Consider the following 17,464-nt stretch of genomic DNA (forward strand, 5'->3'; position numbering starts at 1 on the left):
GAATGGTTTTGACCATCAGTGTGGAATGAAAAGAGGAAGATAGAAGTCTTATATGCTTGTTAATATGTATGTATGTATACATATATATATATATATATATATGAGATAAAGGAGTAAACACGAGATGTAGAATCAGGGCTTGAAGTCAAAACCGTCCTGTGAGATGAATCAAAATGCCGCGTGTTCGCCTTAAAATATCTTCCAGAAACTTTTCCCTGGAGCTCAATAAAAGCCCCGCCCGCCTCCTCCGACGCTCCTTCCTACTGCTGACCCACCAACATGGCTTTGTACCTACTAAAACTAATAGTGGGCCCACGATACTTTCCTAAACTGCTGTCCAACAACGTGTTCCACCCTACACACACAAAATATTTAGGTCGGTACCTGGTGCGGGGTCCAGGGGGCATTAGAATAAAAACCCCTCCCGCTTCAGAATTTTTAGGCGCTTTTGGTGGACCAACCGAATCATCAACACAATGGATAGGAGCGTGACCAGCTGAGCTGGCCCGCCACTGTGGCAAGGCTTGATGACGTGTGAGTCCAGCTAGGATTTATGGCGGGAATGCGGCATTGTTTCTGCTTGTGTATACTTTTCTGCACACAGCGGGGAGCCTTTAGTGTGCCTGATGTTCAAAGCATCTCCCCTGATCTTTTGTTACCTATTTAGGGAATAACAATTTTTACTGTTGAAATTTTTAACTGGGATTTTTTTAAAAAAATTGGTTCGGTTAAATTGTAATGTGATATAATGCGGATTCCATTCACTTTGGAAATCCAAGAAAATGGAATCACTAGAGTTTATAAAGAACGGATAATCTCTAGTGGTTCCGTTCTTCTCTACAGAAAATAATACAAAATAAAACGAAATTGTACATCATAGATGTGATATTGATTTGTGTTGGATTTGTACTGTAAAAAATAATATATATATATATATATATATATATATATATCTTTTGTCATGATTATGTATATATAGTTGGAAAAATTAATTAAAATATTGTATCTTCTTCAGAGGTTTTATTTTAGCTTTTGGCATGCTAAAAGGCTTTCAATTGTGCTATTAATTATCATGTACGACTCTTTTACATATAAGTGTGTATGTATATACACAGTTATATTCTTTCAATGTGTTACAAAAAAGTATACTTTCTAAAATTATACGATATTTATAAATTATAATGAAATAATTACACAAGTTATTTATGATTTAATTCATTTATGTTCTAAAATATAATGAATTTTAATTTAGAATAGAAATATAAAACAATTTTATCTACAAACTTATATGAATTAACTATCAGTAGTTTAAGGTATTATGTTATATTCTCTTTTTTCTTCCTTTATATTCCTGGAATAAAATTGTCACATCTAACAAGTAGTATGATCAATCTAAAAGTAAAATTTAAAAATGTCAGGTGCTTTAATACCAAAAAAGAAAAACAAAACAAATAAAAAATAATAGTTTAGTAGAAATTTATGTAGAAAACATGATATGTTGTATCACTAGTTAATTTTGAAAGGAGATAGTTGATTTAAGATGCTATTAAAGTCAACAGACTTGTAACTAAACAATTTCATGTTAGGACCTTGAATGAATCTTGAATATTAAACTTATTGATGAACACAATAGTTTGTACATCATTTGTCCTAATACTTCTGTTGGAAAATGAACAATTGAAGACATGATCAATACGTAAATGTATGTATGTGTGTATTTAAACACATAATTCTTTATAAAAGATATATTTGAAAATTCCACAAAATACATTGTGGAATGCAACTTGTGGTAATATTAACAAAATTTGTGATAACATGTGATGGATGACAAATTGTGGTGATAATAACAAATATTGTGGTGGCATTAGCAACACCCTACATATATATACCAATAGAAATCCATGTAGTTGGGCATGAAAAGATTGTTTATGGATTGTAAAATAGAGGTCTTTTTGCAAGGTTTTCTGGTGGTTAACATTTTATTTTATTTGTTTGATTTTGGTCAATGAAAAGGCTTCTTTGTCTCTTTTGTCTTACACCAAAGCTTTCTTATTATATAAATAGTGGAAACCCATGCCATTGCCTACAAAAAATATTTATTGAAAATTACCAATTAGGAGCTTCCAAGCTCCACACCTAGTAATCTTATTGTGCTACTCTCAACAATCTGCACCAACAACATGCAGCCAATCAGAGATGGTTTTTTTTTGTCTCCTTTGGTTTATCCCATTTATTTTTCCCACCTGAGCTGTTTTATATGATATAATAAAGATGCTTGGATGATCGATGAATGTTGACGCCCATCATCAAACGGTTTAATCATCCATCCAAGCGCTTGGCCAGACGAGGGCAACAACAAGCAGAATGTGGGGGCCTGGTTCAGTGCCGAATAAAGCGCTTTTTCCATGCTCCCAAGCCTCGATATCTAGCATTTCGAAACCTGATCTCGCCATGAAGAAAGCCCATGTGTTGCACCCCCTTCCACTCTCCTGACGTGTCAAAACCGACGCTTCCAGGTGCTCTCTCTCGCTTGTATTCTGATCACTACTCCGTGGGTCCCTTCGATCTCCCCATCGAACAACGTTTTCTTCTATATATATACAGAAGGAAAAATTGGAAATGTGGGCATGCACGTTACGACCCCTGAAATATTCCGCACTCATTTCGTCGTTTGGACGCTACATGCTGCAAGTTGAACATCGTCGGGCTTCAGGATCCAGCCTTTTTGGAGCGTCCAGGGTTTGGTTGTGGGTGTTCGGAACTTGATGACATCCACACACGCGGCGAAGAAACGGGTCGGATGAGTCTCGAGCCGCGTGAGGGCGCCACATGGCCAAAGCTGCGTGAAGTGCTCAGGTCCGGCTTACATGGAGGCTTCTGCATATCTGAGGTGGGCTAGATGACGGGTCCACGGCCGATGATGCCCTACCCTCGGTGCTTGCCTTTCTCGGAATTTGCGACAGTCCGAGGGGGGACGACGGATTTGGCAGCGCTTGTGGTGGTGTCGATTGTTCTGAGCGAAGTCCAGAATTCCGGCAGATACATTATTGTGCTATCGGGTTGTCATGGCGACACGGCATCATAGGTTGTGGTTCCACGCCTAAGACATGATCGACAAGGCCCGATCATTACGCGTTAGGGTGAGAGTTTTTATTTTATATATATGATTGTGTTCTCAGTGATGACGTCGTCGACGTGTTCCGGCTTCGTGGTAGCTTCAAGTGGTGACGATGAGGCGAGCTTTCTTCGAACCTAGCTTGTGCCCTATAATGTGCCTTGGTCACCCTCGGAACAAAGGTTTTTGCCTAACCCTAAATTGCTAACTCCGGAGTTCTCTGCAATACAGTGCTGTGTTTCGCGGCTTTTTTTTTTTTTTTTTTTTTGTATACATATTCAAACTCTTAGTGTGCATCAGCAGTCAGCGGTAGTGGTTGCCCTTATATTCGATGGTTTGATTCTGTATGTGGCTTTCAAAATTGCAATTTGAAAATAAACTTGAGTGAAATATTTTTAGGATGATGGGAATGTTTGAATATTTAAAAACTGTTTTTATTTATTTTTATGTGCTTTGTTTATTCAAAATATATTTTATTTATTTTATTTGTATTTTTTCAACTTAATCAAGGAAACTATAAATTTATATTGACAAATACTTACGAGAAAATTCAAATGTTGAGGTGATTGTTTTGCAAATATTTTATTGTATGCTTTTAATACTCAACAATTTATTTTCAAAATTTAAATATATTTTCACTCAGAAAATAACATCGCTCGTCAATAACCTCGTCAATAACCTCGTCAAAATGAATCACAAGCAACACTTTGTCAAGAAAAACAAAAAGATACAACTTATTCTCTGATTGAAAAAGTCTCGTCTTAGTGATAGAACACCGAACCAACGATCAAACATAGCAGATGAATGGAAGATACGCAACAATCAAAACCCAGACTGATTTGTAAACTGACAAATCTAGAAGGAATGTAGACGTAGTTTACACATTGTATCAAGCAGTATCCTAGGAATATGAAACGCAGTGGTATCATTCAGAGTTAAAAACCGATTCCATGTGAATCTTGGAGCACCAGAGTGATCCTTCACATCTTCAAAGCTTCACATCTTCACATCCATCATCTGAGTCTCAAAAACACTCTCACCATCAACGAAACACTGCAAAACTTCAAATCTCGAGGAGCATGGAGCGATTGCGCCACATCGTCGACACGTCCAGTGACAGAGGCGCTGCATGGACCGCTTCACAGCATGGACTGTAGGCGTGACGTTGGCAGTGGTGCAGCTAATTAATACACGCACAACTGAGCTGGGTCCAAACACTCACCGCACACAATCTCGACATGCTCGCTCCACCCTACGGAACTCCACGGATCGATCACGCCCAATCCTGTCAGAATCCACGCGTTGGCGGTGCTCGAGTCGCAGTTGCGATCCCGTGTCTACCAGTTCAAGTCCTTCAGAATGTGCAATAGTAGTCTGTCTGATCAGAGCAACATGTTGCTCAATGATTATATAAACTGCAGCTGCTTGTGACTCTTAATTGTTGCGCGTTTTCTGATCATGCGAATCCTCCAGTGTTTAATCGATATGGCGACGCTAGTAGAGCGAACGCTGAGAAGCTTATTCACGCTGATACAATGCAACTCACTGATACGTGTAGTTGCCTCTAATACTCACTAATCCTGCTTGCTAATACATGTCCTTGACAAGCAGATCGTCTTGGGGTGGATGAACTTTGTTTACTTGCGTGTTCTCAATCAAAATAAACAATTTTTTATATATATCTGAAATGCATATTCATAAAAAAAAATAAAAAATAAAAATATACATATATATATATATATATATATATATACTGGATAAGATAATATTTTGATTGCATAAATATCTTGATTAAATATTACTTTAAAGAATCTAAAAAGATGTGATACAGAAAATTACATTTAATATCTTCTAATTTACTTGTATTTTTTAAAAATATTATCAAATTTATAAATCAATAATATTAATTTTTATAAATCAGCATGTTTTAGTAATTTCAATGTTGGATACTTTAAATGCACATTAAAAAACATATTTTAAAGAGACATTTGGTCAATTAAAAATACTAAATTAGTCAACTTAACTTAATTATTTTAATTAAATGAAAATAAATAATTTCTATGTGCACAAAAATACATAACATTTAAATAATTTTAATATTATTTTTATGACTATAATTTTAATAAAGACTCTAAATATTTAGAATTTAAATTCTAAATTCTAAAACAAATATAAAAAAATAACTTTAAGATTTCAAAAATACAATAAGTGATCAATTGTTCAAAGAATGGCTAATTTGAAAAATTATATCTTTACTTGGCCAAAATAAAGATGTGAATATATTGTTGTAGATCAAAGTTATTTATTTAAAAATAAAATTAATGAATTTAATTGGATTTTGATATTGATTTGATAATAGTCCAAGTTAAAGATGAAGTTATATGAATAAAGTCAATTATTATAATTTTAGAAACTATAAGTATGATTTAAACCTAATCTATACTCAAGAAGTGATACAAAGAGGACATAATCTCAAAGACCTAAATCTTAACAAAAAAAAATCTCAATAAACTCTTATATCACTTGAAAAAACAAATAAATCACTCAAAGATAGTAATTTATTGAATTAGAACGGCTATTGTCAAAGACAAGAAGACTAAAAAGTCTTAAATCAAGATTAAGGACTAAAAAGGTATTAACAAGAATGAAGAAGGCTTCACTCTTGCCTCTGTATATACTTTCTAAGTAAAAACTATGTGGCAATGTTCTATAGGACCTTTAACACTTGCTCACTTTGTTAGACACATAACCTGACTTATAAAGTAAGTTATTTATATGTATGCCATCTAGTTAGCTTATTCCACAAGCCACTAACATGTATATCAAGTGGCTAACTTATTGACCTTTTAGCCTACCAATTAACTAAAAACACGTGTAAAGTCAAAGCAACATCTATAAAGCTTCATAGAAGCTTTTTTAGAAGATATTATGAGATTAATCTACTTTTATGTATTTCTACTTAATTATATAGATAATTATTGGAATAAATATATATGTCTAGAACATATATTTTTTATTATTTATATTTGAATATAAATACAAATTATATTAATTTGATGAATAATTATACAAAAAAAACAAAAGTTCAATACAAATCAATTCTTCACAACATATTAGTTATAAACAAAAGTTTGATTATTACATTATGTGATCAATTCCAATTTTAATTGATTTTAGTTAAAAAATATTAAAAATACTTAAGTATTTTTTTTCTAATTTAATAATATATATATATATATATACATATATATATACCATTTTAATATTTTTTTATGTACCTTTTGCTATTGTTGTATGAATTATTTTTTAAATATATTCAAACATATTTACAAAATCAGTTTTATTTAAAAATTGTGCGTCTTTCTATCTATGCATTACAATAATACCATAATTTTTATTAATAACTAATGCATTAATAGATCTTATTATACATGACAAAAGCACCTTCTATAATTTGTAACATTGAAATAGAGATGAAACTTCATAATTATATGTTCTATGCTAAATGTAAAATTGACAAACATATTTGTAGTCTAAATTCAATCAGAAAAACATAAATATATTAGTTGTGGGTTGTGTTTTTACAGAAATGCACTATGATGTAATAATGGAGTTTAAAATCAAATTTTATAGAAAATTTAAGACAACAATGGGTCCAACAACCTTATCTTTCCATTCCTGCCCCTCCATGTTTTGAGTCAGAAGATATGTAGAAAATGACATTATTCTTTTTTCATTATATTTTAAGATTTTAATATATCAATCAACTAATGCAAGAAGATATTGATATATAACTATTTTGATGTGTGGGTATTTTTTGGAATTACAAAAGGGCTTGAACCAACCTATGATAGTTTTTTGTAACATCATTGTCCAATACGATTTTGCAATTTTGGTACTTTTATACAGAAAAAAATAATTTTGTCCTATGGTTTATATTTCTTCTTCATGTATAGTTATCTTAAAAAATTAAAATCCTTTAATTAGGATTAATTAGGTTTAAAGGAAGCCTCCGTATCTACCAAATGGATCGTCAACACGAGGATACAGACAACCAGCACTGCAACAGAACCTCTACGACGTGGCTAGATATGCGATGTGACGTTCCTGAGGATGAAACGTAGATATGGTAATGGAGTCATAGAAATATCGCTTGGACCCCTATCGACGTGGAAATGTCGTGGAAGAATGTCACGTAAGCCTCAACGGTGTGTAAAGTAATTAGCAACAGGAGAAAAAGTAGAAGTAAACGTAGAAGGGGGAAAAAGTCTGCCCGGGCTGTCCTGCCCCTGCCCGATTAGGGGTGGGCGGCGACAGTGCGGAGCGAGAGGCAGGATTGTGGCGGTGGCGGTGGCGGTGGTGCTGCGTTGATGGAATCGCAACAACGGCAAATCCCACGCCAACGCGAAGCCCGTGAAAGCCCGCCGGCATAGCGGATTCTGTCCCTGCACAACGATGACGACGACGACGCCTGTGTCGTGGATTCACCATGCGGTGACGACACATGAGCAGGTGGCGCTGCCGCTTCGGATGGTAGTGTTCGGCCTATGACAGGATTTGGATCGCGCTTTCATGGACTGATTGTTGCGGTCGTGAGTGACCAGCCGTGAGGGATTGCGCGTGGAGGGAGAGAGGGCTGCGAAGAGGTTGGCTGGGCGACAGTCGGCGGATCTCTTCTCTGTTGCTCGTGTGTGTTTTTTTCGGGTAAGCTGAGCGTTAACTGTTGTTGGGTGTGTTTCGAATTGGGACGATTTTGGGTGGTCTTCAATTCTTCTTCTGTGTTTTTTTCTCTTCGCGCAGGGCCATGTCTCGAGACCGTGGCACTTGTGTCTTTGTTTCGTTGGTTTTTTCTTTGTGTGTATCAATTGAATTGGTAGGTGGTGGTTTACATCCACGAATGCAAGTGCACGCTGTAATTGGCCAACAAAAAGCTGTAATTGAGCAATCGATGTTCATGCTTACCCTGGATGCTGCGCAATACTGGGTGATGTAGACCTAGCGTAGAGATAGTTGGTCGATTTTTCCATTTCTGTCAGATGTAGGGCGCTATTCAAAATTTATCACCCTGTTTGAGTAGTACCATATCGCCGCGGCATTTTGAGTTTGGAGCGGCGCTTGATTCAATTTTAATTTAACCCTTGAGTTGTGAGCTATGAGGCGTGTCTCGTAATTTATCGTGCAGTTCGTGCAGCGTGGTTTTTGAAATCCCACATCCGACGGTTTTCTTCGTTTAGGCGGGGGACTATCATTGAACTTTTTAATTGTTATGGATTGTTTTGCAACTTACGGCAATGTAGGGGTTGGATTTGGCAGATGATCTTTCCTCCCTCTGTCTCTCTGTCTGATTCTCTCTTCCTCATACACAATGCTAACAAATTAAAATCCTGTTTATTTGTAGTTTGTGGATAGGGATGGTTAAAAAGTGAAGAATTTTCATCAAATTAGACTTCGAACCCAGCCAGTTTTTATCCGGGCCTTTACTATGTTCTTTCTCAGGAAATCATAAAACTGAGTGAAGGTGAGATATGAGTTTGAAGACTATGACATCGTAGATGATACGAAGCTGAATGTATTTAGTCGTTGTTGGTGTCGAATCACAACAGATGGGAAATGGACAGTTTTCAATATGTTTTTTTAGAGTGGAATCTTGTCGTGCTATTGTTGCATATTGAGTATTGGTTGTATCAGACTAGACTGGTTACTTGACCCTATGTCTGCACTACTAGTGATTGGGCTGAGCCGACTCGGGTTAGTTGCATACTCGTTATGGATCAGCTTCTCACCTCCTTGTTTGCAGTTCAACAAGATATTTGTGTGCCAACTACGCAAACTGCTCGTACTAATTCTCAGTCTTCTTTTATTCCCTGTATTATTTCATAAAATTTGAAAATAACGCTGTTCCGCTGAATTTTGCTATTGGAGTAGGACAAGTCTTCAGCTCTGGATCCTGAGGACTATCGTTGGCACAATTCCAACATGGCAGGGCATGAAGAGCCTGCTGTCTCTCTTGGCCTTGTGGCTCGTGCCACTCGATTAATAATAAGGTTGGGTCGTTATCAAGTAATGGCCAATAATGACGAGGAAGGTACCAGCAGAATTTCAATGAGGAGTGCACTTCAAGATCCTGGAATAAGTAGCAGTGAAAGTGATGAAGAGTACACGGGAGGGGAAGATGACCAGTACGAGGACCAGGATGCCGATTCAGAGCTTTACTTAGAAGAAGTGATTGATAGTGAGGAGTACAATCAAAGTTCTGGTACCAGAACGACATTGGGTGGAGGCGACGGTTGTGAAACTCCTGTACCATTGGACCATGTTTTAGCTCAGTCTACAGCAATGCGGCATTGCCCTAGTGATGGATCAGCTAGGTTGGGGAAAGTTAAACGTACAGGCTTGGTTAATGTAACTACTATGCTTGCCGGCAGAGAAATCAACGTTTCTGGTAACGGGAGGTTTTCAAGAGCCGAGTGCTGTCATGTGGCGGGACGATATGTTCCAACCGGTGGACCCTCTGTCGTAGAGCAATTTAACAGTCGAGCCTACATTGGGCAATTTTCAGCAGACGGTACATTGTTCACAGCAGGTTTCCAGGTAAGAGTCCGGAGTGACAGAATTTGCTTCGTGTTATATCTTTAGGTGAGGTGTGCATAGAGTTTGTGATTATTTGCAATTAGTCCAAGTTATCCCATGGTGGTCAGGGAAAGGATCAACAGGACGTTAGCCTTTCTAGTCCGTCACGTTGCTTTTGTGTTCGTATGAATTTGTCAAGACTTTAGTTGGCTAGCTAGTGTGTGAGGATTACGACATGCTGCTTTGAAATAGCATCACGAGCAGTTTTACATTGGAAGCTTTCGAATTCATACGTAGCACAGAAGATTCGTGATCTTATTGTCTTCAATCCAATCTATGCAAGGATGAAGAAACACATTGCGTTAAATCCCCACTCTTAAGTGCAAAAATATATCTATATATATATATATATATATATATATTTGTTGTCAATCACGTTTTATCGGGTAAATTACTGGCAAGCAGGACCGACGAATAAGGATTTACAACGTTGAGAAGGATTGGGCAGTTCAGAAAGACATTCAAGCTCGCAACCTTCGCTGGACCGTAACAGACACTGCTTTGTCACCAGATAAGCGATTTCTTGTAAGTTATTTTTATTTGTGGAGGCGTCTGATACAGTGTGTGTGTATGTGTACGTGTGTGTGCGTGCGCGTTTGCGCGTGTGTGATTTTATTATTCAAGTTTCTTATATTTGAAACTTTTCTTTTGATCATGGTGAAAGGGGGGGGGGGATGTTTGCAGTGCAAGGATGTGTCTCTGAAAGGAGATGTATGCTGTCTGGTTGCAGGTTTATGCATCTATAACACCAGTGGTGCATTTGGTAAACGTTGGCAGCGAAAGTGGTGATGTTAGATCTCTTGCGAATATCACGGTGAGACTTTAAGTTGGAAAAATATTGAGAAATTCGGAGTAAAGACGTATTCACTTTTCCATGGAGATGTGTGCTCTTGTTGTAAGTGCATACTCTTTTTTTAAATTCTGGCAATCAGTGCCCACTGATATGTGATTTTCAGAAGCGATTAGTATTCACTTTCTGAATGCGTACGTTTCATAGGAAGGGATGTGAATCTTGCATGTTCTGTTCTAATTTTTAACTTAATTTTGGGAGTGTAGGATATTCACGAAGCCTTAAACTTTGCATCAGATGCGAGAGGAGATGTATCTGGGCTGTGGTCACTGCAGTTCTCCGAAGATGGTCGCGAGCTTGTGGCAGGCAGTAACGATAAGTGTGTTTATATTTATGATTTGGAGGCCAACAAACCAGTTTTACGGATCAATGCTCATAAGGTCTGGTTTGATTGTAATATTGATCTAGTTGTGGACCATAGTATTGTCGGGGCGTTGTGCTGTGGTTTAGCTTTGTCGGATGTTTGTCCAAATATGCATAAATTTGGATGTCAGTGTGAATCAGCACGACATCGGCATGTCTACATCTTCTCTTCACATGCGGTAGTTGTTGCACTCGGTTTTAATCCAAGCTCTAGCAATTTGAAGCATACTACTTTGAGAGTGGGATTTCTGTAATTGAGATCGAGTTACTGCACAGTTTTATTTGTGCTAGATAGTTGGGTTATCTCATTGTTGTTTCGTAAATTATGGGTGTGATGGTTACAGGATGATGTCAATGCTGTGACGTTTGCTGATGAGTCAAGTCACCTGATATTTTCTGGAAGTGACGACAATACCTGCAAGGTATCTTCTATAAGTTTGCAGTAGTATGTTAAGTTCGTTGTTTTCTAGTACTGTCATGTTTGCATCGCATTGTTTTATTTAATTCATAATTTATTTTTAGCAAGTGATTGTATGCACCTGAATTTCTTGTGCTCTGGATGTGTAGATTTGGGATCGCCGTTGCTTTGCTCAAACGGGACGGCCTGCTGGACAGCTCGTTGGGCATTTAGAGGGAATTACGTTCATTAATAGCAGAAAAGATGGCCGCTATTTTATCTCCAATGGCAAAGATCAGGCCATTAAGCTGTGGGATATTCGAAAGATGTCATCGGGCCATACACCGTGCAAGTTAGTCTCTAATTTTCTGAATTTATCACGTGAATTGTTGTAGAGGTTTTTAGTTCGGACGAACCAAAACCTTGGTAATTATATTTTTGCTCTTGCCAAGATAGTGTGTTAACAGGTTACGGGTTTTTGTACAAAACTCTTTCTCTACCACGAGTGCCATTAGTTGGAGAGTGGAAGCACTGATACAGATGAGAGGGGACTGTGCACCAGGAAAGCTCGAAAGATCCCTGCTTTTGCGTGGGATTACCGATGGATGGACTACCCTGGCATGGGTCGCGATGTACGTCATCCTTATGATCAGTCCCTGATGACTTATAAGGGACATTTGGTGCTGCGCACTCTTATTCGCTGCTACTTCTCTCCATTGGCCAGGTCTGCTGAGTGTTTTTTATTTTTATTTTTTTCCATGTAAACAATTGTGATTTCCTTTAATTTTGGGGCGGATTTGCTAGCGCTAAGCTGACAAATGACTGTAAAAAAAATTATTCTACACACGCATTAATGTGTTTGTGAGTATATATATATATATATATATATATATGAGTATATATGAGTATATCTATATATATATATATATATATATATATATGACTCTTTTTAGCAGATTTCTTTCGCGTCTATTGGCCATCTCTTCTCACTCGCATTTTTTGTCTTAGTAGATGCTTTCTCTCCTAGTTTTTCTCCTGCTGTAACCGAGAAGCCTTGTGCTACGTATTGGAACGTGAGACATTGCTAAGGGTGCTATTATATAGATAATTAGTGACGTGCTCCTTCATACTGACTCTTGCGATATTCTGTGGTATTGGTGCAGCACTGGGCAAAAGTACATCTACACAGGGTCACACGATGGTTGTGTTTATATTTATGACTTGGTATTTCTTATTTCTATCTACAATCCCTCCTGTATCCGGATTTTATTAATTGCATATTACGTAGTTGAACCCAGAGTTCGGTCATCGAATATGTAATACGTGTCGAGTTGAATTGTTTTAGCTTTCTCAGCACCCTCATGAGTTCTACAATTGACCCCATCTCTTATTATCTTGTGATTTGCTGATCTTCAGGTAACAGGGAAACAAGTGTCAAGATTGAGCTTTCACCGAGGCACAGTGCGTGACTGCAGCTGGCATCCCACACAGCCAATGCTGGTTAGTAGCTCTTGGGATGGCTATCTGGCCAAGTGGGAGCATTTCCATAGGGATGAACCAAGAGTTGAAGTACCCCCCGTAAGCTTCGACTTCTTCGACTACTAAGTTTGGGTTATGTTTTACCCTCCCTAAATCATATATTCAACCACCGTGCCCTTGTAGATCACATTGAAGCTATCCAACCTATATTAAAGGCTTGATCTTGTGGGAGAACCAAACGAGTGTGGTGAAGGTCAATCACTGCGAGTGCCGATGGATACCCTCTTGTATGACACACGAGTGAGCCACTCGTCAATAACATTAGTCTTAGCATAGGTTGCTGGCGGTGCTTGTTAGTATCGTCAATTCCTACTGTTGTACAGCTGTATGTATATTAGGAAGAACTGTAGTGTCTGAAATCTAAATTCAGGTTTGAGGCTGCCATCAAAGGTTCTGTTCCTCGCTATTCAGGTGATCATCATGCTGAAATAGAATTGAATAGTCGCTGCAGTTTGCGGAAGTTTAAATTTCAGATCTTACTTTGAAAGCCCATCATGTGCGAGTTTTTCTACTGGAATTACTTTTTGAGACTTACCGGAAGGTTTTTTTAGAAAACTATAGCTCTGCGTACTGTATTATGCTTCTTCAATGTTAAGCTCTAATAAAAAAAATTCCATATCTTCGGAGAGCTGTGTTAGAGGGTCAATGTGAGCCCTTCTGCTGTGAGAGCCAAGGCATCAACCGAGCAGGTGGATACCGAACTCAATTCCGTAGATAATTTGTCTTAGCAAGGCGCCCACCAGAAACTTCACCATTCAATTTATTAGTTAAGTGTAAAGTCGTCATTAGAAGACAATCAATCAGGAGTTTTCTTTCTTTCTCTATAATCACTGTAGAAAGATCAGCGGGAAACACGTGCCAAATTATGTGACCATTCGTATAATCGACCATTCGTATATTCTGTGACGCATTAGAAAATACAAAAAGATTATTCTCTGTTGCATTCCCTCTGAGAATTATAAACCACGTGTCTATAATTTCAATGACGGTATAGACAGGAATTGAAAACTGGTGGAAAAATGTGAGAAGTTTAAGTGATAACACCCAGGTAGTCAAAACCCACAACAGAACTGCAAAGTAAACAAACCATGTGGCACGTGCACCATCATCGACAAATTCCATTCTGCGCTTCAGAAACGGAACCAAAGCTTCGTAACCCCCCCCCCCCGTTTTTTCGTGGAGGATATCGCACTCCAGAGCATGAGTCCTGCCCAAGCTGTGCTTCCGTCGCAGTGATTGTCCTTGCAGCTTTGAATTTCCACCACCCTATGGTGGAGAAGAAGTAGGGGTATCGGTTACATAGGCTCCAAGTGCATGAAATTGACCGCCCTGTCTCACGCATCCCCCGTGCTCCAACCAACTTCCTGAGACCGCCCATCGGTCGAGGCAACAGCCCAACACCTCACGACTCTGGAGCATGCCTCCCGAAGCAGGTGAGGATGAAGCTGCTGCTACGGGCTCTTCTTTTTCTTCTTCCTCTACTTCTTCATCCACCAATTCCTCTTCCACTCATAGCTCTCTCTCCATCCTGCAACGCTCCCTCGTATACATCTCATGTTCTTCAGTTTGTGCCGAATCCTAACCCTAACCCTAACCCTAAAACAATGAAACCCTAAAAACTGAGGCTGGAAGCTTCTGATCCTCTCTTGAATGTGTAGAATCTGCTGACATGGGGGGCTGGAAAGTAAGAATGGTCTCATTCATATATATATATATATATATATTTATTTATTTGTAAAGAATTGCAGAAGAGCCTCTGAATATTCTTGTGCAAACACGGTTATGGGGATGGATACCCAGGCACCCACTAAAGGACAAGTGATGTTGGAGGTTTCGGTACCCTTACTCATATCTCTCAAGTAAATGAAATGTGTGTGTGTGTGTGTATATTATTACTTTAATGTAATTTAATATATTAATGTGGTTTTGTCACTTTTCTACTTTGTCAGATTACTTTCCAGGTATATTTTCATCGTCCCGTTAAAAGTTACTATTGTTTTGAGGTTATGCTTTTTTAGATCTTTCATTAATTTCTGCAAAATACACAGAAAATATCAAACTGTAATCCACATTTTACACTTCTGAAATTTGATTTGTGATTCTGAATGAAATGCACGAGTTTTCTAAAAACGAATCACACCAAAATTTACATTTTTTGACAAACAACATTACACAAAAGTGTGAGTTCATTTTATTATTGAAAAAAAAGTGCATTACACATGAAGCTATTAAAAATACAATTGGATGATTTATTCTCAACTTATATCCAGGATGCTTTGAAAAAGATGCGTACACAATTTATCATGTGAAAAAGTGATATGTATGCACATGCAAAAACTTTACAAACGTGCTATTCATGTTAACTTTTCTATAAGTTGAAATGATATTGTTTTTTGTGCATGGAACTAAGTGAAATTCTTCTTATTGAGAAAATCTTACCTTTTCTTTTTTCTTTTTTTTTTAAAAAAAATAAAAAATAAAGGTAAGATTTTCTGTTTATGTTTGTAAACAACATGTTTATATAGATAAAATATATGATTTAAGAGTGTTATTCTTATTTTGAATTACTGTGGTGTACTTATTTTTTATGAGAGTTGGATTCAACCTTTCATAGAAACACTGCTTATGAGCTACTTACAACTTACCTCAACAAATGATTGCGTAATGTATTTATTTAAAGAAAACACGATAGTTGTTGCAACTTGAATTATGTCTGTTTCACTTTGAACATCATATATATTTTGTATGTTACGATAGTAGTGTTTTTAAACCACCCAACTTTTTCCCTTCTTGAAATTGATATTTTCTGTATGGTTTATGATCTCTCACACACATTTGTGTTAGTAAATAAACTTATTCCAATAATACAATAGGTATGAAAGTGCCATGCCACCATCATTGATCACATCATTTAGAAAAAAAATGAAAATAAAAATAAAATTGTATTAAATATATGTAACATGTATGTAGAGAGATGGATTCAATGATTCATTCAGTTTGATTGATCATAGAACTTGAATATTCAGTACACAAATTGTATCAGCTGAGATGGAAATATTTGATTAGATCTTGGTCAAATCAGACCTTTACTCAAAGTAATCTGTGCTTATAAGTTACTCCTAGTTTCACTATTTTATTTTATTTTATTGTAGATGCATATTCATTCTTTTTCCCCTAAATCGTAATATTATGGTTGTATTAACTAGTACTTTACTTGATAATTTACACTTTGCTTGTTTGTTTGTTTTTCTTTTCTTTTATTTTAATTAATTAATTTTAATCTTTGTTCATCAATCTTTTGCACATCATCAGATTCAGTTCATTAATTATCATGCTAACTCATTAAGAAATAATTTGAAAATAAATTAATGTTATTATTACATTGATAGTTTATTAAATTATTACAAATCATCCACATATAGAAAATAAGATAATTTCAACACTAAAAGTGGCTTATTGTTAAAATGTTTCATATTCAACAGATTTAGTATGAAATTTATGAGTCTCATACTGGTCAGTAATTATGTGGATCTCTATATAAGTTATTCCTTACATAAATTTAGTGACCATGAATAAGTATACAATGTTTTATATTAGACGTATTTTCATTCTACATGATTCCTGTAATATTAAGTTTGTATATATATGTAAGCATATACTAAATAATTAACCATCAAATTAGCTTTATTAATTTTATAAATGATGTTTTTAAATTTAGGATTTCACACTAGTTATAAAGTCCAAGTCAACAACATCTATAAGCATGTAAAAGCTTATAAATTTACAATTATAACATATGTCCGTTCAGAAATTATTTAAAATCCAACAACACAAAACTAATCTGACTTAATTGATTTAATCGTGATTTTCATTCAAGCCTGAAATTTTTGGCAAAAAATATATAATTACACATAAATTATAATCAATAAAACACCAATACCAACAGTGGCTAACAGAATGCAAGAATTACGCAAAATTTGATCCATATGAATAGTGCACGTATTAATTAATTAATTAATTACTTATATTTATTTTTGAAAAAATGTGGTTGTTGGTATTGTTCAATTATTTATAATCATTTGATAAACTACTATCAATGATTTTTATTCTTTAAAAACAGTAAGTAACATTTTTTTTTTTTATAATACAATTCAATCAAAATTGAACAAACTCATTGTATATAGACCAGTAGGGTCCATCATTTTTTGTTTATCGTTTCAGTTTGTAACGTGGCTTTTCACTTTACACGAATAGGTACATTAAAACGCTTCACGAATATGGACAACAAGAATGAACAAGCACAACGTGGCAACCGCCACATTACAAACTGAAACGATAAGCAAAAAAAAAGAAAAAGAAAAAGAAAAAGAAGAAAAAGAAAAAATTAATGAACCATCCACGCCCAACTCATCAACAGCTCAGACAGAAAAAGATGCGAAATAAGCAAGCATACTTTATCAAAAAGCTAACAATTAATGGAAAAGTATCCCCGAATTCTCTCTGCGGACGAGACTTCCCCATCCTCGTCAACGCGGCACCTCAGTCAACAAGTTTCGTCCGTAGGAGAAGT

At 36.4% G+C, this 17,464-nt stretch overlaps 1 protein-coding gene and 1 long non-coding RNA gene across 6 annotated transcripts; one reads left to right on the plus strand and one right to left on the minus strand.

The window, feature by feature from the left end:
* Nucleotides 1-7,456: 7,456 nt before the first annotated feature.
* Nucleotides 7,457-13,512, plus strand: LOC112278976 (LEC14B protein). 3 transcript variants are annotated; one of them, XM_024512952.3, is made up of 11 exons: nucleotides 7,487-7,819; nucleotides 8,514-8,633; nucleotides 9,041-9,706; nucleotides 10,151-10,270; nucleotides 10,476-10,559; nucleotides 10,802-10,975; nucleotides 11,303-11,380; nucleotides 11,526-11,707; nucleotides 11,918-12,079; nucleotides 12,519-12,579; nucleotides 12,772-13,512. In XM_024512952.3, the coding sequence occupies exons 3-11, from the start codon at nucleotides 9,092-9,094 to the stop codon at nucleotides 12,958-12,960; spliced, it is 1,665 nt and encodes a 554-aa protein (XP_024368720.1). In that variant the 5' UTR covers nucleotides 7,487-7,819; nucleotides 8,514-8,633; nucleotides 9,041-9,091; the 3' UTR covers nucleotides 12,961-13,512. The 3 variants fall into 3 exon arrangements, with proteins under 3 accessions (XP_024368718.1, XP_024368720.1, XP_024368719.1); XM_024512950.3 differs by lacking the exon at nucleotides 8,514-8,633 and having other exon boundaries at nucleotides 7,457-7,819; XM_024512951.3 differs by lacking the exon at nucleotides 8,514-8,633 and having other exon boundaries at nucleotides 9,038-9,706.
* Nucleotides 13,513-13,757: 245 nt separating this feature from the next.
* LOC141046427 (uncharacterized) lies at nucleotides 13,758-17,407 on the minus strand. 3 transcript variants are annotated; one of them, XR_012219436.2, is made up of 4 exons: nucleotides 15,979-17,407; nucleotides 15,540-15,700; nucleotides 14,791-14,927; nucleotides 13,758-14,555 (listed from the first exon to the last, which is right to left on the minus strand). It is a non-coding gene; the product is annotated as an uncharacterized LOC141046427 (long non-coding RNA). The 3 variants fall into 3 exon arrangements; XR_016500608.1 differs by having other exon boundaries at nucleotides 15,500-17,407; XR_012219435.2 differs by having other exon boundaries at nucleotides 15,540-17,212.
* Between the last annotated feature and the right edge of the window lie 57 nt (nucleotides 17,408-17,464).

The sequence above is a fragment of the Physcomitrium patens genome, chromosome 2, assembly GCF_059467195.1.
Source record: "Physcomitrium patens ecotype Gransden chromosome 2, ASM5946719v1, whole genome shotgun sequence".
Taxonomy (NCBI): Eukaryota; Viridiplantae; Streptophyta; class Bryopsida; order Funariales; family Funariaceae; genus Physcomitrium; species Physcomitrium patens.